The sequence below is a fragment of the Hyperolius riggenbachi genome, chromosome 4 (assembly GCF_040937935.1).
Source record: "Hyperolius riggenbachi isolate aHypRig1 chromosome 4, aHypRig1.pri, whole genome shotgun sequence".
Lineage (NCBI taxonomy): Eukaryota > Metazoa > Chordata > Amphibia > Anura > Hyperoliidae > Hyperolius > Hyperolius riggenbachi.
In genome coordinates, this window is record NC_090649.1 from 112,600,161 (window position 1) to 112,619,828 (window position 19,668).

The 19,668-nt window shown below is 45.9% G+C and overlaps 1 protein-coding gene across 1 annotated transcript in view; it reads left to right on the top strand.

The window, feature by feature from the left end:
* Nucleotides 1–1,764: 1,764 nt before the first annotated feature.
* LOC137570467 (alpha-1,4-N-acetylglucosaminyltransferase-like) overlaps nucleotides 1,765–19,668 on the top strand; it is a 57,971-nt gene continuing 40,067 nt past the window's right edge. The window contains exon 1 of the mRNA XM_068279136.1: nucleotides 1,765–2,232. Coding sequence (XP_068135237.1) covers nucleotides 1,765–2,232 — 468 coding nt within the window. The remainder of the gene's footprint in view (nucleotides 2,233–19,668) is intronic.

Sequence of the window (19,668 nt, forward strand, 5' to 3'; positions counted from 1 at the left end):
AATGTTGTTCTCTGCTAACCATTTCTTCACCACGTTTGCTGTGTGTTTTGGGCCATTGTTATGCTGAAATGTCCACTGGTGCCCAAGGCAGGCCAAGTTTCTCTGCAGACTGCCTGATGTTGTCATTGAGAATCCTCATGTATTGTTCAGGACTCTGGCTGGGCCACTCCACAATGTTAATGTTGTTATTATTATTTAGTGTATTTATAAAGCGCCAACATATTACGCAGCGCTGGACAATATATAGGGATACATACATTGCAACAAGGGGTGACAGACAGAGAGGTAGCAAATGGGTATACAACATAGCACAAGGTTATACATACAGTCAGGGTATAAAAAGCGGTTTACAGAGACCCGGCAAAACAAGTACGAGTTAGTCCATGAGAAGGGTGTAATTGCTGGGGTATTAAAATTAAGAAGGACACACTAAGGCAGGGGGGAGGCCCTGCCAAGGCTTTCAATCTCTGCTAACCATTTCTTCACCACTTTTGCTGTGTGTTTCGGGTCAATGTTATGCTGGTGCCCAAGGCCAAGTTTCTCTGCAGACTACCTGATGTTGTCATTGAGAATCCTCATGTATTGTTAATTTTCATGGTGCCATTTACTGTGATTAGGTTCCCCGGTTCATTGGGTAAAAAAAACCCCAAAGCATTAGGTTCCTACCACTATGTTTGACAGTGGGGATAGTGTTCTTTGGGTTTAAGGCTTCTCTTTTTACGACACTGATAGCACAGCACAAACATATTAAACAACAAAAGCATATGCGTAATATTTTTTTTCAATAATTTGTTTCTTGTTTAGGAAGTTTTGTAGAGAAAATTAGGGCAGAATAGCAGAAAATACACTTTTATCAGTTTTTTTCCCCTTTCCTAATTGTCACATGACAAGTCACCTCACAGCTATAAAGCCCATAACATTGTGTTCTTTTGCCCTTTCTTCAGTGGCGTAGCTAAGGGGCTGTGGGCCCCGATGCAAGTTTTACAATGGGGCCCCCCAAGCACTCTATACATAACAATTGATACGGCGCACCAAAACCTGCCAATGGCAACTACAGTGTTAGAGGTACAAGAAGGGGATGGGGAACAGTTTGTTAATGATTACCACTATTCAAATTATCTATAGAAGTGAATATTATGATCAAAGGACCAATAAAGAGCTAATACTGTAGTTGAGGGAGGGCCCTTTGGGGCCCCTCTAGCCCAAGTGCCCTGATGCGGTCGCTACCTCTGCACCCCCTATTGCTACGCCCCTGCCTTTCTTATTAAACTGATACCACATATGTCTTATTCTACTACTAGCTGGACATGTAGCGGCCCATTATCGCCAGCCTGTGCATCTGTAGTGATTGGATGCCACTGCTAGGGGAATAGTATGTGGGATCCAGTGCTGTAAAATGTATTGCTAGGTAACAGCAGAGCAATGTATCTGTAGAGCATTGGGTCCCTGAACTAACCGATTGCTACAGGTGGCAGTCATTAAAGGTGTATTAACATGTGTAGGTATTACAGGGGTTAAAAAGGGGTGAATAAGCTAGGTAGTGGTTAAAACCTTACTGAGAGACAAAAAAAGTAGATGTAGATTCTATATTAAGGAACACAGGAGAGGAATATCCTGGATGTAGAATCTACGACCAGGAATGTGTAGTTATTACATACATTACAAAACATCTTCATTTTAATGTTCAATCTTGCTAAGATATTAATCTTGCTATATTTTTTTTTTTTGTTTTTGTGTTTTTGCAGATTGAATTTTACTGTTAAAATGATAAAGGGACTGAAATTTTTTTTATTGCTGCTGCTTATAATAGTAGCTGGATATATATACAAGAGCAACAACATTGGGTCTGTTACCCATTCCATTATAGCAACCATGTGGCAAGGTGTTGTTATGGGTAGAACTCTAACTGGAGGGCTTGGAAAAATACTTCCCTCTAAAGTCACTTCTGAAGACATTCTGAGTAAGGGAGAAAACATTGTGTTTCTGGAGACCACTGACAGGATGCAGGTGCCATCCCTTGTCTTATGTGCAATTGAGTCCGCAGCACGAGTCTATCCCGACAGACAAGTGGTCTTTTTCATGAAAGGGTTAAACCATACAAACTCGGAAGATGATGCGAAAAGGGCATTGAGTCATTACCCAACCCTCTCGTCTTTGGAAAATGTTCACATCTATCCTCTTAACATAGAAGAACTCTTCAACAATACACCTCTTCTTCAATGGTACACAAAGGTAAGGATTTTCAGATTACAAGTTTATCGGTAAATTCAATAAGTAAGATAGTTGTTAAAGAGAAACCATAACCAAGAATTGAACTTCATCATCCCAATCTGTAGCTGATACCCCCTTTCCCAGGAGAATTTTTTTTTCATTTTTGCAAATGGATAATCAGGGGGCTCTGTATAGCCGATATTGTGGTGAAACCCCTCCCACAGTGTGATGTCAGGACCATGGTTCTGACATCACACTGTGGGAGCCTTGTTGCATTGTGGGAATTAGCAGCTGTTTCCAACTGTCAACAAAGCAAGCAGCATCTGTGTCCACTGGCATCACCTGCCAGCAGTAAAAATGTCACCATGTGATAAGTGTCAGAATGTAAAGAAAATGTCAGAACGTAAATCAATTTTGCAATGGGCAAACACTGACTAAATCATTTATACATAATTATTGTTAAAATGAAGCACTATTTTATTACATTATTTTCACTGGAGTTCCTCTTTAACCACTTTACCATTCCTGTTCGTTGATCTAAGCCCCCGCAATGATCTGCTGCTTCTTTGCTTCTTTGAGAAACAGCGCGATCATTGTGATCTTCCCAGCTTCGTAGTGCTTCCTGTAAGCGTCCTTCCGGACGCTTACAGGTCACATGTAAACAAACTCACTGTGGCCATCTTGTGGCCAAATAGTAGAACTACACCCTAAAGCATTTTACATATACAAATACATTAGTTTTACACAATAAATTAACTCATTACCTTCCACAATCCCCATTTTTTTTGTAATTAAAAAAAAATTACAATTAAAAAAAAACATAAATAGTTACCTTAGGGACTGAACTTTTTAAATATTTATGTCAAGAGGGTATAATACTGTTACTTTATAAACTACGGGCTTGTAATTAGGGATGGATGCAAAACTGAAAAAAATGCACCTTTATTTCCAAATAAAATATTGGCGCCAAATATTGTGATAGGTCCTTATGCCCAGACGAAGCTGCGCATTGAAGGCAGCGAATCGCGACGGCGTTTTGGGGTACTCTCTTCCATTGCCTGTCCCTCCTTATCCCCGGTAAGCTGCAGTCTCATCTTCTTGTCTCCAATTGCACTTTATATTTATGGTTTTTCTATTCCTGTACGTTGGTTGTACACTTTATCTTCATGGATGGTTCTCATATTATCATCCTCTTTTGGCATTATGCACTTTATTGATTTTTACACATGATCAAGTTATGTATGTATGTTTGTGGCTGACACCTTGTCTGGGGGTTCATTGTTTGCTACTTTGACATGAAATTTTTTTAGCACCTTGTTATAGCATAATATTCAGGAGGTGTGTTACAGGCATTGTTTTTATATGAACCATTTGTGTATTTACTATTATTACCATGTGCCCCTGTGTCTATTGTTTTTAGTGTTTTTATTCATTTCTTGTACTGAATAAAGATGGATTATATTCTGATTATTTGATTGAGTGGTGCGGTTTTTAGGGAACTACTTTCCTCTTTAAATATATATATATATATATGTTTTTGGTTCCTTTCTGCACACTCCTTGCTACTTACCCATATATATGGTAGAGTGGATGGTGCTTGCCCAAAATTGTTGTTATTTTAAACATTGTGATAGGGACATAATTTAAACGGTTTTATAACCGGGACAAATGGGCAAATACATTTCATGGGTTTTAATTACAGTAGCATGCATTATTTAAAAACTATAATGGCCGAAAACTGAAAATTACCGTATTTTTCGGAGTATAAGACGCTCCTGACGATAAGACGCACCTAGGTTTAGAGGGCAAAAATCAGGGAAAAAAAATACAAAACCTGGTGCATTTATAGTGGAGGGGCATCTTATGGACCTTTCCCCCCCACACTCTATCTCTATCTAAGCTACACTGCAAAGCTACACTAACCCCTGTGGCTCCACTAACTAAGCCCTGCTGCCCCACTAACACTACACTAACCCCTGCTGCCCCCAAAACCTACACTAAGCTCCAATGCTCCCACTGCCTACACTAAGCTCCAATGCTCCCACTGCCTACACTGAGCTCCAATATCCCCACTGCCTACACTAAGCTTCAATACCCCCACTGCCTACACTAAGCTCCAATACCCCCACTGTCTACACTAAGCTCCAATACCCCCTCTGCCTACACTAAGCTCCAATACCCCCACTGCCTACACTAAGCTCCAATACACCCACTGCCTACACTGAGCTTCAATATCCCCACTGCCTACACTAAGCTCCAATACCCCCACTGCCTACACTAAGCTCCAATACCCCCACTGCCTACACTAAGCTCCAATACCCCCTCTGCCTACACTAAGCTCCAATACCCCCACTGCCTACACTAAGCTACAAATTCATTTCTCATATTTACTGATCCTAGGGGAGAGGTTTTAGGTACTGGGCTATTGCAGATATTGATGGCTCCTGGGTCCTCTTCAGAGTGGCAGGGTCATGCTGTGAACCAGGGTGCAAAAGATGGGATTGAGGTGCCGGGCTGCTGCATGAGCCAGAGTCATGTGGGCAGCTCCAGCTGATGGCCCACATGACTCAGCTACTATGTTCCTGGGTCCAGACAGCGGCGGTGAAGGCAACTAACAAGCAGCTGTGAGGAAGTCAGGAGGCGGAGACACGTGGGCAGCAGCGGTGAAATCAATATCCGGGCGGCGGTGATGGCAGCATCGGATGTGGCTTGCGAGGCAGGAGCCGGAGTCCCACGTGGGCAGCTCAGCTGGCGATGTTCCGGGGTCCGGGCAGCGGCGGTGATGGCAGCATCGGATGTGGCTTGCGAGGCAGGAGCCGGAGTCCCACGTGGGCAGCTCAGCTGGCGATGTTCCGGGGTCCGGGCAGCGGCGGTGATGGCAGCATCGGATGTGGCTTGCGAGGCAGAAGTCGGAATCCCACGTCAGCAGTTCAGCTCAGATGTTCCAGGGTCCGGGCAGCGGTAGTAGTGAAGATGGGACACAGGACCTGGAGTCACGTGGGCAGCCCCAGCTGATGGCCCACGTGACTTACCGGGTCAGCTGCGGTGAAAGCATGGAGATGAAAAAACAGTGGCATGGAGCCAAAACCCTTGCAGAGTGCACATGGAAGTAGGATGGAGTATAGGTGAGAGCTGCCGGTACGTTCTGCACCTGCTTGTGGGGGACAGCTGACCGTGCATTCGGACTATAAGACGCACTGACTTTTCTTCCCCACTTTTAGGGGAGAAAATGTGCGTCTTATAGTCCGAAAAATACGGTAATAATTTTTTCCCACATTTTTTCCTATTTTCCCATTAAAACACATTTAGAATAAAATAATTCTTGGCATAATGTCCCACCTAAAGAAAGCCTAATTGGTGGCGAAAAAAAACAAGATATAGTTCATTTCATTGTGATAAGTAATAATAAAGTTATAGACGAATGAATGGAAGGAGCGCTGAAAGGTGAAAATTGCTCTGGTGTTCAAGGGGTAAAACCCTTCAGTGGTGAAGTGGTTAAAGCCTACATTCAGAATGTTCTCTCACACTCAACCTCCTAACAGGAAGTTCTGAGGTCCTCCGTGTTGAGTGTGATAACTTCCTAGGTCTGAATACAGACTTCAGAGATAAAATACAAGATTTAAATGATTTGTTCATTACGACTTTGTGTATAAGTAGGCTCTAAAATTTGACCCCCTTAAACTGGAATCAAAAATAAAAAAACCTCAAGTATAAGTTGGCCCAGAAAAGTTAAAATAACCACATAGATAATGAATAAAGTGAATCTCTGGAATAATAAAACTATTATCAACACAAACAGTACTTGCCACATAAGGCTCGTATTGGTCCCTGGTTCACTTATCTTAACTTAGTAGGTGTCTCTTCTCCTGGTGCTGCTGTGCAGCAGTGCTCGGATACTCCCTTTTAAAATCGGAATTGATTCGGATCCGGATAGCTAGAAATCCGTATCTGTAATGATCAGTGAAGCACAGAGAGGATCTGATTACCAGTGATCTGCAGTATCACTGGAAATACAGATGTATACCTGATTATAAGTGATCTGCAGTATCACCGATAATCCGATATACCAGCTAACCTCTGTTCACCTGAGTAGAGTGTAGTGTTTTGGTGTAACAGTAACACTTTGAGGACAAGCCTCAGCGTAGTCAGGAGTACTGCACAGATTCCTTCCGCAGACCCGGACTCTCCAAGACGGGAGGAGTCGGGCTGACAGCAGGAAGGATTGTCTGAAAGTAACCCTCAGGAGGAAGGGTCACTAACAGAGTGAGGAACCGCCTCTAACGGTAAGGTCGGTTCTCGAGGTCGGACAAGCCAGGTCGAACACACACGGACAGATACAGTACAAGATCAGGAGACAAAGGCGGAGTCTAAGTGCAGGCAGGGTTCGGCAATGGGGTATCAGATATATCGAGGTACAAAATCAGGAGGCAGAAACAGAGTCTAGGGACGAGCGGGGTTCGGCAACAGAGTATCAGAAATATCGAGGTGCAAGATCAGAGTTCAGGAGGATAGTTAGGCAAGCAGGAAGTCATAACAGATAATCACAATCAAACTAGTACTTTAAGCTATCAACAAAATCTAGCTAAGTGTAGGATTACAGCTCCAGCTGGTCCCGGCACACTTGCGGATCTGACTACGGATCTGGGTGCTCCCACGAATGTGATCGCAACGCCAGACACCCAACAACTGAACAGCTGGCAGTATATATACACGGAGGCCTCTCCAGCACCTCCCTAAGTGCTGGACCAATCAGGAGAGAAGCCAGGGTCAGCTGCGCTTCCACGCTTCCTGACAGTACCCCCCCCCCCCCCCCTGAGGAGTGGACTCCGGACAACTCCTTCCAAGTTTTTCTGGGTGCAAAGTGTGAAACTCCCTTTTTAACTCATCAGCATGCATGCGAGTCCCTGGTACTCATTGTCTCTCCTCAATGCCGTACTCTTTCCAATGCACTAAATATTGTATCGAGTTCTGAACAATGCGTGAGTCTAATATTTTTTCCACCTCGTACTCAGGTTGGTCCTCCACCATCACCGGAGGGGGAGGAGTAGGACCCACATGCACCGCAGGTTTGAGTAGGGGCACATGAAACGACCTTACGCCCCGCATGCCTAGGATGATAGTGGAGGTTGACAAACGCAATGCAAAAAACTGTAGTTGTTCCCCATGCAGTGCCCCTAACGTGACTTTCACCTGCGGGGTCTGTGACAGAGGACGATTCCGTTGCAGAGGGGAATCGTCTACTGCCGTGACCTGAATGGGGGGACTCACTGGAGTGAGAGGAATACCCAACTCCTGAGCAAATTCAATGTTCATAAAATTAGCCGCTGAGCCAGAATCAATGAAGGCCTCAGAGGCTACCGACTTATTCTCCCATGTAATCGTACAGGGGAGAAGCAATTTTTTCTCTTTTTGGGGTGAGAAAGGTGTGCCTAGGGTGTCACCCCCCACTACTCCTAGGCAGACTCATTTCCCGGCTTGTTAGGGCAGTTTTGCACTCTATGCCCCGCTTCAGCACAGTACAGGCACAATTGTTCAGCTATTCTCCGCCTTCGCTCCACCTGGGTCAGTTTTGATCGACCAATCTGCATTGGCTCGGGTGGAGGCAGGGTCGCTAACAGAGTGAGGAACCGCCTCTAACGGTAAGGTCGGTTCTCGAGGTCGGACAAGCCAGGTCGAACACACACGGACAGATACAGTACAAGATCAGGAGACAGAGGCGGAGTCTAAGTGCAGGCAGGGTTCGGCAACGGGGTATCAGATATATCGAGGTACAAAATCAGGAGGCAGAAACAGAGTCTAGGGACGAGCCGGGGTTCGGCAACAGAGTATCAGAAATATTGAGGTGCAAGATCAGAGTTCAGGAGGATAGTCAGGCAAGCAGGAAGTCATAACAGATAATCACAATCAAACTAGTACTTTAAGCTATCAACAAAATCTAGCTAAGTGTAGGATTACAGCTCCAGCTGGTCCCGGCACACTTGCGGATCTGACTACGGATCTGGGTGCTCCCACGAATGTGATCGCAATGCCAGACACCCAACAACTGAACAGCTGGCAGTATATATACAAGGAGGCATCTCCAGCACCTCCCTAAGTGCTGGACCAATCAGGAGAGAAGCCAGGGTCAGCTGACCAACCTGGTCAGTGGACTCATTTCTGGCTGGCATATATGCTCTGCCTCAGTGCACGCGCGCGCGTCATTCTTAACCTAGAGGGACTACGTGTCCCAGCCACCCCAACACCGCTCTGCAGTGTAACAGCCAGAGGGCCATGCGCGCTAATCGCCGCGTCCAACGCGGCGTTTTTCCCGCGCTCCGCCAAGCCCTGCACGGGGACAGCCGCCTCAGACTGAGTGGAGGCGGCTGACTCCCCGTGCTCTGCCACGCTGGATGTGGAAGCAGCCGCCCCGCTCTGAGAGCGAGCGGCTGCGCTTCCACGCTTCCTGACAGTATCCGAATCGGATATCCAAATCCGAATGTTACGGTACGTGAATAAAATCGGATATCCGAACCCATTATCTGGGAAATCCAAGTTAATTCAGATATCCGGATAGAAAACCGGAAGTGGCCATTAAATTGCTTCCAAAACATTTTTAGAGTAAAGGATGCATGAAGCATCATGTTTTTTTTTTTTAAAGAGAAACACTAATTGAGTATGTGGGGAGTTAAAATACAAAAAAAAAATGGCTGTAAATTAACATCAGGACTAGGGTCCAGACAGCGGTCGTGCAGCCCACATTGTGTCCAAAGTCCAACACACAACTGGGACATTACAGTTTTCAGCCCAGACACCTCCCAATAGCAGAGTAGCACTCAGCCGAGGAGGAGGACAGCAGAAAAGAGGATGTAGGAGGAGGAGTAGGAGGAGAAGGAGAGGAGCTTTCCTGCACGCCGTGGAGGTGACATCACCAAGTCCGCTGCACAGTCATGTACGCCATGCTTGCCAGCGATCACCAGGTTTACCCAATGTGCCGTATAAGTAATATACCTGCCCTGACCGTACTTTGCAGACCAGGCATCCGTGGTCAGATGGACCCTTGACCCAATGTTGTGTGCCAGAGATGACAGCACTTGCCTTTCAACATCACGGTACAGTTTGGATATCGCCACTTTGGAAAAATTGCGGCCTGGTATCTTCCACTGCAGTGTCCCAATCGCCACAAATTTTCTGAATGCCTTAGAGTCTACCAGCTTGTATGGTAACAGCTGGCGGGCTAACAGTTCTGACAAGCCAGCTGGCAGATGCCAGGTAAGGGGATGACTGGAAGACATTGGCTTTTTCTGCTCAAATATTTCCTTAACGGACACCGGGCTGCTGTGGCAGAGGAGCAGGAACCGCTCAAGGTGAGAGGTGGAGTGGAGGAGGGTGGCTGTGAATGTGCAAGGTCAGCAGAGGATAAAGCGGCTAAAGATGCTGCACCTGGAGGAGGAAGTGGAGGCGGAGGGTGGGTTTGCGTTTGTGTGCTGCTTTTCCTCATGTGCTCATCCCATTGGTGTTTGTGCTTAACCACTTCAGCCTACAGCTTCGAAAATCTTGTGCATCCGAGCAATGTTCACCTCCCATTCATTCGCTAATAACTTTATCGCTACTTATCAAAATTAATTGTTCTATATCTCGTTTTTTCCGCCACTAATTAGACTTTCTTTAGGTAGTACATTTTGCTAAGAGCCACTTTACTGTAAATACATTTTAACAGGAAGATTACGATAGAAAGCGAAAAAAATCATTATTTCTCAGTTTTTGGCCATTATAGTTTAAAATTAATACATGCTACAGTAATTAAAACCCATGCATTTTATGTGCCCATTTGTCCCGCTTATTACACCATTTAAATTACATCCCTATCACAATTTATGGCGCCGATATTTTATTTAGAAATAAAGGTGCATTTTTTCAATTTGCGTCCATCACTATTTACAAGCTTATAATTTTAAAAAATTTAATAAGATACTCTCTTGACATGTATATTTAAAAAGTTCAGACCCTTAGGTAACTATTTATGTAGTTTTTTTTTTTTAATTGTAATTTTTTTTTATTTATTTTTTAATAGAAAAATGTATTTGGGTAATTTTAGTTTGGGAGGTAAATAGCCAATTTTAGATGTAATATAATGTTTTTTTTTATTCAATACAGGTATGTGGGTGCAGTTTACTATTTGGCCACAAGATGGCCACATTCAAAAAATTCCTAGATGCGAACGATGTCGGAACTAAAATGAAGAGAAGAAGTTTCCTGGGGGCAGAAATACCACGCTCTCTGATGAGAAAGCGTCGGTATTTCTGCCGGGGACTTAGATCGGTGAATGGGAATTATATTCCCATTCACTGATCGGGGGGGCAGCGGGAGCGCGCGCGGGCGCGCGCCCGATCGCGCGCACCACACGGCTGCAGCACCACTGCCTATCTGGACGGATATATGCGTCCAGATATGGTGAAGTGGTTAAAGATCAAGTGCCTTCGTAAGGCATTTGTCCCTGCGTGGGTGATGCTTTTTCCACGACTTAGTTTTGGGTAGCAGAGATTACAAACGGCATTGCTGTAATCTAAGGCAGAGACACGAAAAATTCCACACTTCTGAGCTCTGGGATGACAGCATTTTGTTGGTGGCAGCAGCAGCATCTGACGTTGAAGGGTGTGTTGGCTGGCTGTCCCTACGCTAGACACTGCCATGAGCTATTTCCAATGAGCTCCCCCTGCTTCTTACAGCAACTTGTCTCCTTCTCCTCCTCTCGGACTCCCCCTCTGAACTGTCCCCCTGTTCATTTTGTTTTCTGGGATCTCACATGACAGCCATGCCATGATCATCATCATCATCACCCACAGCTTTGCTTGTCTCCGAAACCTCCAAAACTGCACCAACAACAGGTACTTCATCATCCTCACACCTTACATCCATAGTGACGTTGCCTAACTGAGACATATGAGGTGGTGTAACATCCTTAGCGCCTTCGTCCAAGAAAAATGGTTGTGAATCAGTAAATTCCCCACAAACATGCGTAAATAACTCCTGCAACATCTGATGTGGATCGGCTGTGGTGCTAGTAGTAACGGTGGCAGCTGTCGGCTGAGTGTTAAGTAGCTATGTGGGGTGCCCGTATCAGAGCAGGAGGAGGAAGAGAGGTCACAGTTCCATGAGAAAGCTGAGGAAGATGAGGTGTTCTGTGTTAAATAGTCAACTACTAGTGATGCTCGGATGTCCCGATCCACGAATTCGGCAACCACGGCCGTTGCCCAAAAAAAAATCTGCTTCCAGTGTGATTGGTTCTGTATTGTGATACGTGTCCACACCATGACGTGGATTTTTGGTCGTGAATGACGCAATCACTGCCGAATCCACGTCCGGATCCGGATTTTCTTTTAACGTTAATAGCAAAGCCCCCATACATGCTAAAATCCCCCAAATTGCATGGATTATCAAGATGATAAGGGGCTACAACTTAAACAAAAAAACATCCAAAAATATTTTTTTGTTTTTGAGAAAATGGATTTTACAGTGTGAAATCAACACTTTAAATGGGGCTATTAATTGACAATAAGTGGTTTTAAACAGGGAAATACACGTTCAGCAATCACAGAGGTGAAGGTGAGTCCCAATGGCACTTGGCGGTGATGGTACCACTGGAGGAGGATGAGTGGCTGACGCCAAAAAGACCCAGAGAGGTTTTTGAAATTTTTGGGGGTTTTTTTTGCAGCGATTAGCAATGACATGACAGCAGAGTTGTCAGTGGACCCAGGCAGTGGGATCGCAGAGTGTAGTAGCAACTGAGTCAGGAGGACAAAGCGGCCGGTCAGTGCAGCAGCACAGAAGGACCATGGCAACTCACTGGTAGTACCACAGTGTAAAAGTGCTGCCCAAAAAATTAGATGCATCAGTGGACCCGGGCAGTGTGAACGCAGAGTGTAGTAGCGACTGAGTCAGGAGAACAAAGCGGACGGTCAGTTCGGCAGCATACAAGGACCATGGTAAGTAACTCACTGGTAATACCACAGTGTAATAGTGCTGCCAGGGCTGAATTTACCATAAGGCACAGTAGGCACGTGCCTACAGGTGCCTTACTGATGAGAGGCGGCCCCCCCAGCGCCCCCCCCCCTTCTCCATGAATGTCCCTCTGGCCTGGCAACTAACGCTGTGCTTTACTTCTCCCTGTGCAGGAGTGCTCCACTCCTGTCTGGTCTGGTGTGCTTCTCTCCCTCCCTCCCTCCCTCAGATGTAGGATGCAGGGGCAGCAAAACTTACTTCCTCCCCGTCCCGCTGGCGGCGGCTGTTGTCCGCACTTTACCGGCAGTGTCCTTCTGTCCTGTAAAAAGGGCCCTCGCTTGATGAGGTCATCAAGAGAGGACCCTTTCAATACAGGAGGATGCCGCCGGTAAAGTGCAGATCAAAGCCATTACCAGTGAATTGGGGAGGAAGTAAGGGCTGCTGCCCCTGCATCTTACATCTGAGGGAGGGAGGGAGGGAGGGAGTGAGAGGAGCAGAGCAGAGCTGAACACTCCTGCATACAACGGGCCCTGCAATCTATTAGTAGATAACAGTAAATGGAGCCGAGAGGGGGTCATTCTTGGGACACCTGGCTGCAACAGAAGGGGGGAGGAGAAGGGCAGGGGACATGTGTATTGCAGCATGAGTGAGAGCCACTGCCTGAAATGCTGGAACCAAACAGGGAGTGTGATGCTGTCCCTCACAGCTGTAGAGCAGGGGCATGACAATGCTGTGGTGAAGATGTTTTTTTTTCCTTTTATTTTGCTGCCTGACTGTCTGGTGGGGGAGGGGGAAGTGAGGTGTGTGTGTGTCTTTGTGTGTGTGTGAGTGGTGTGTGTCTATGTATGTGTACTTTGTGTGACTTTATATGTGTGTGTGTGTATACTGTGTGTGTCTTTGTTTGTGTGTCTTTGTGTGTGTACTGTGAGTGTGTGTAAAGAGTGTGTGTACTCTGTGTCTTTGTGTGGTGTGTGTGTGTGTCTGTGTATATGTATATGTGTACTGTAGAGATGTCGTGAACCTCCGATTTTCGGTTTGCGAACCCCGTTCGCGAACCTCCGCAGAAGGTTCGGTTCGCTGAAAAGTTCGCGAACCGCAATAGACTTCAATGGGGAGTCGAACTTTCAAAAATAGAAAAAATTATGCTGGCCACAAAAGTGATGGAAAACATGTTTCAAGGGGTCTAATACCTGGATCCCTAGGTGGCGGAGTGGGATACATGCCAAAAGTCCCAGGGAAAAATCTGGATTTGACGCAAAGCAGCGTTTTAAGGGCAGAAATCACATTGAATGCTAAATTGCAGACCTAAAGTGCTTTAAAACATCTTGCATGTGTATACATCAATTAGGAAGTGTAATTAGTGTACTGCTTCACACTGACACACCAAACTCACTGTGTAATGCACCGCAAACAGCTGTGGACTACTGCGCAGTGCGCACCATGGCGAGATTGCTCTTCCTCACTCAGTGATGTCTGGTTAGGTAATGTCTGTCTGCCTATCAACTTTTGATGGTTCTTTCTCTACCATTGTTAAAGATTACATCTATTTTTTTTACATTACATTTTTTACTTGCTGTTCAGTACCTGCAACGAGAATCTATTATGGAGGGCAAGTCTGCCATTGTGACCAAGGGTAATGGCCGTGGAAACCTTCCTGGTGTGATTCCGGTCCAGAGTTGTAGCACCACACACCCAGGCAAGGAGGGCAGCAGGCATGCCCGCCCCGAGGTAGTGACCAAAAATAACAATACAGGACTCAGGAGGACTTTTGAGGCCCTATTGAAATGAATGTACTTGAAATCCTTTAACGAGAACCAGTTATGGAGGGCAAAGGTGACACCACATTCCTTTCACGAGAATGATATGGAGGGCAAGTCTGCCATTGTGACCCCGGGTAATGGCCGGGGAATCAAGGTTCGATTCCGGTCCGAAGTGGGAGCCTGAGACCATGCTGTATAAGTCCTGTAACTGCACTGACCATGCTTTGCAGACCAGGCATCTGTGGTCAGATGGACCCTTGGCCCAGCGTAAGACAAACCAAGTCGAAAGCATTTGCCAAGAATGTTTTATGGAGGGCAAGTCTGCCATGTATTGAACTGTGTGAAACTTTCTTTGGTACTTTCACAGTACCATGGTGTCCACGGGCGGCGGGTAACCATCCAACAGGCCGAGGAATCCTGCTTCGATTCCGTTCTGGAGTTGCAGCCTAACAACAAATGGCTACCACCACACACCCAGGCAAGGAGGGCAGCAGGCATGCCCGCCCCGAGGTAGTGACCAAAAATAACAATACAGGCAGTGGCGGATCTAGAGGGGTGCAGGCATGGCTAGTGCCATGGGCGCCAGCACACCATGGGCGCCATGCCTGCCCCCATGCTGCCTGCCACCTACGCATCCTTGCCGCTCTTTCCACTATCACTATGCCTCCGGTCCCCCGCGCCCCCCTCCCCCCTCGTTCCTTTCCATGGGGGATATGCTATTCGCCACTTTCGCATCTTGTGCTTCCCAGCCCTCCCTCCCATCCATGCTAGATCCCTCCGGTCTCCCGCGCCCCCACCCGCCGGCTCTCTGTCCCTGCTTTCAGACTTTAGTTTAGCGGCAAGAGGCGAGACAGAGAGGGCGCACTCCATACACCCGTCGCGTCACATGCGGAAGTGACGTCATCAACTACTTCCTGCATTTGAAGCGCACCGGGCGGGAAGTGTGCGCCCTCTCTGTCTCGCCTCTTGCTACTAAACTAAAGTCTGACTGACAGCAGGGACAGAGAGCCGGCGGGCGGGGGCGCGGAAGACCGGAGGCATCTACCATGGGAGGGAGGCACAAGATGCGGAGGTGGCGAAAATCTAACTCCGGTCCAGGAACAGAGAGCCGGGAATGTGGTAGAGGTGAGCACTTCATCCCTCCTCCTTTTGCAAGTCTCAGGGCCTCTTTACTTCTTTCTGCTATATGTCACCACAAGGCCTCTTTACTGCATTCTGCTATATGTCAATACAGGGCCTCTTTACTGCATTCTGCTATATGTCACCACAGGACCTCTTTACTGCATTCTGCTATATGTCACTACAAGGGCCTCTTTACTGCATTGTGCTACATGTCACTACAGGGCCTCTTTACTGCATTCTGCTATATGTCACTACAGTGCCTCTTTACTGCATTCTGCTATATGTCACCACAGGACCTCTTTACTGCATTCTGCTATATGTCACTACAGGACCTCTTTACTGCATTCTGCTATATGTCACCACAGGACCTCTTTACTGCATTCTGCTATATGTCACCACAGGACCTCTTTACTGCATTCTGCTATATGTCACCACAGGACCTCTTTACTGCACTCTGCTATATGTCACCACAGGACATCTTTACTGCATTCTACTATATGTCACTACAGGACCTCTTTACTGCATTCTACTATATGTCACTACAGGGCCTCTTTACTGCATTCTACTATATGTCACTACAGGGCCTCTTTACTGCATTCTGCTATATGTCACCACAGGACCTCTTTACTGCATTCTGCTATATGTCACTACAGGGCCCTTTTTACTGCTTTCTGCTATATGTCACTACAGGGCCCTTTTTACTGCTTTCTGCTATATGTCACTACAGGGCCTCTTTACTGCACTCTGCTACATGTCACTACAGGGCCTCTTTACTGCATTCTCCTATATGTCACTACAGGGCCCTTTTTACTGCTTTTTGCTATATGTCACTACAGGGCCTCTTTACTGCACTCTGCTACATGTCACTACAGGGCCTCTTTACTGCATTCTCCTATATGTCACTACAGGGCCTATTTACTGCATTCTGCTACATGTCACTACAGGGCCTCTTTACTGCATTCTGCTATATGTCACTACAGGGCCCTTTTTACTGCTTTCTGCTATATGTCACTACAGGGCCCTTTTTACTGCTTTCTGCTATATGTCACTACAGGGCCTCTTTACTGCACTCTGCTACATGTCACTACAGGGCCTCTTTACTGCATTCTCCTATATGTCACTACAGGGCCTCTTTACTGCATTCTGCTATATGTCACTACAGGGCCCTTTTTACTGCTTTCTGCTATATGTCACTACAGGGCATCTTTACTACATTCTGCTATATGTCACTACAGGGCCTCTTTACTGCACTCTGCTACATGTCACTACAGGGTCTCTTTACTGCACTCTGCTATATGTCACTACAGGGCCTCTTTACTGCATTCTGCTATATGTCACTACAGGGCCTCTTTACTGCACTCTGCTACATGTCACTACAGGGCCTCTTTACTGCATTCTGCTATATGTCACTACAGGGCCTCTTTACTGCATTCTGCTATATGTCACTACAGGGCCTCTTTACTGCATTCTGCTATATGTCACCACAGGACCTCTTTACTGCATTCTGCTATATGTCACTACAAGGGCCTCTTTACTGCATTGTGCTACATGTCACTACAGGGCCTCTTTACTGCATTCTGCTATATGTCACTACAGTGCCTCTTTACTGCATTCTGCTATATGTCACCACAGGACCTCTTTACTGCATTCTGCTATATGTCACTACAGGACCTCTTTACTGCATTCTGCTATATGTCACCACAGGACCTCTTTACTGCATTCTGCTATATGTCACCACAGGACCTCTTTACTGCATTCTGCTATATGTCACCACAGGACCTCTTTACTGCACTCTGCTATATGTCACCACATGACATCTTTACTGCATTCTACTATATGTCACTACAGGACCTCTTTACTGCATTCTACTATATGTCACTACAGGGCCTCTTTACTGCATTCTACTATATGTCACTACAGGGCCTCTTTACTGCATTCTGCTATATGTCACCACAGGACCTCTTTACTGCATTCTGCTATATGTCACTACAGGGCCCTTTTTACTGCTTTCTGCTATATGTCACTACAGGGCCCTTTTTACTGCTTTCTGCTATATGTCACTACAGGGCCTCTTTACTGCACTCTGCTACATGTCACTACAGGGCCTCTTTACTGCATTCTCCTATATGTCACTACAGGGCCCTTTTTACTGCTTTTTGCTATATGTCACTACAGGGCCTCTTTACTGCACTCTGCTACATGTCACTACAGGGCCTCTTTACTGCATTCTCCTATATGTCACTACAGGGCCTCTTTACTGCATTCTGCTACATGTCACTACAGGGCCTCTTTACTGCATTCTGCTATATGTCACTACAGGGCCCTTTTTACTGCTTTCTGCTATATGTCACTACAGGGCCCTTTTTACTGCTTTCTGCTATATGTCACTACAGGGCCTCTTTACTGCACTCTGCTACATGTCACTACAGGGCCTCTTTACTGCATTCTCCTATATGTCACTACAGGGCCTCTTTACTGCATTCTGCTATATGTCACTACAGGGCCCTTTTTACTGCTTTCTGCTATATGTCACTACAGGGCATCTTTACTACATTCTGCTATATGTCACTACAGGGCCTCTTTACTGCACTCTGCTACATGTCACTACAGGGTCTCTTTACTGCACTCTGCTATATGTCACTACAGGGCCTCTTTACTGCATTCTGCTATATGTCACTACAGGGCCTCTTTACTGCACTCTGCTACATGTCACTACAGGGCCTCTTTACTGCATTCTGCTATATGTCACTACAGGGCCTCTTTACTGCATTCTGCTATATGTCACTACAGGGCCTCTTTACTGCATTCTGCTATATGTCACCACAGGACCTCTTTACTGCATTCTGCTATATGTCACTACAAGGGCCTCTTTACTGCATTGTGCTACATGTCACTACAGGGCCTCTTTACTGCATTCTGCTATATGTCACTACAGTGCCTCTTTACTGCATTCTGCTATATGTCACCACAGGACCTCTTTACTGCATTCTGCTATATGTCACTACAGGACCTCTTTACTGCATTCTGCTATATGTCACCACAGGACCTCTTTACTGCATTCTGCTATATGTCACCACAGGACCTCTTTACTGCATTCTGCTATATGTCACCACAGGACCTCTTTACTGCACTCTGCTATATGTCACCACAGGACATCTTTACTGCATTCTACTATATGTCACTACAGGACCTCTTTACTGCATTCTACTATATGTCACTACAGGGCCTCTTTACTGCATTCTACTATATGTCACTACAGGGCCTCTTTACTGCATTCTGCTATATGTCACCACAGGACCTCTTTACTGCATTCTGCTATATGTCACTACAGGGCCCTTTTTACTGCTTTCTGCTATATGTCACTACAGGGCCCTTTTTACTGCTTTCTGCTATATGTCACTACAGGGCCTCTTTACTGCACTCTGCTACATGTCACTACAGGGCCTCTTTACTGCATTCTCCTATATGTCACTACAGGGCCCTTTTTACTGCTTTTTGCTATATGTCACTACAGGGCCTCTTTACTGCACTCTGCTACATGTCACTACAGGGCCTCTTTACTGCATTCTCCTATATGTCACTACAGGGCCTATTTACTGCATTCTGCTACATGTCACTACAGGGCCTCTTTACTGCATTCTGCTATATGTCACTACAGGGCCCTTTTTACTGCTTTCTGCTATATGTCACTACAGGGCCCTTTTTACTGCTTTCTGCTATATGTCACTACAGGGCCTCTTTACTGCACTCTGCTACATGTCACTACAGGGCCTCTTTACTGCATTCTCCTATATGTCACTACAGGGCCTCTTTACTGCATTCTGCTATATGTCACTACAGGGCCCTTTTTACTGCTTTCTGCTATATGTCACTACAGGGCATCTTTACTACATTCTGCTATATGTCACTACAGGGCCTCTTTACTGCACTCTGCTACATGTCACTACAGGGTCTCTTTACTGCACTCTGCTATATGTCACTACAGGGCCTCTTTACTGCATTCTGCTATATGTCACTACAGGGCCTCTTTACTGCACTCTGCTACATGTCACTACAGGGCCTCTTTACTGCATTCTGCTATATGTCACTACAGGGCCTCTTTACTGCATTCTGCTATATGTCACTACAGGGTCTCTTTACTGCATTCTGCTATATGTCACTACAGGGCCTATTTACTGCATTCTGCTATATGTCACTACAGGGCCTTTTTTACTGCACTCTGCTATATGTCACCACAGGGCCTCTTTACTGCATTCTGCTATTTGTCACCACAGGGTCTCTTTACTGCACTCTGCTACATGTCACTATAGGGCCTCTTTACAGCATTCTGCTATATGTCACTACAGGGCCTCTTTACTGCATTCTGCTATATGTCACTACAGGGCCTCTTTACTGCACTCTGTTACATGTCACTACAGGGCCTCTTGCTATCATTGTAATTTGCTTATGTGATTCCATCCACACTTTTGGTGGTATAATAACAATGTATAATATTACAGAATCACGTTTTATTATTCTGCTCAATATAGGCTGGTTTTCTTTACATCACAGGAGGCTGATTTCTGGGACTCTTGTATGAAGCAATGTTTGGCATTAG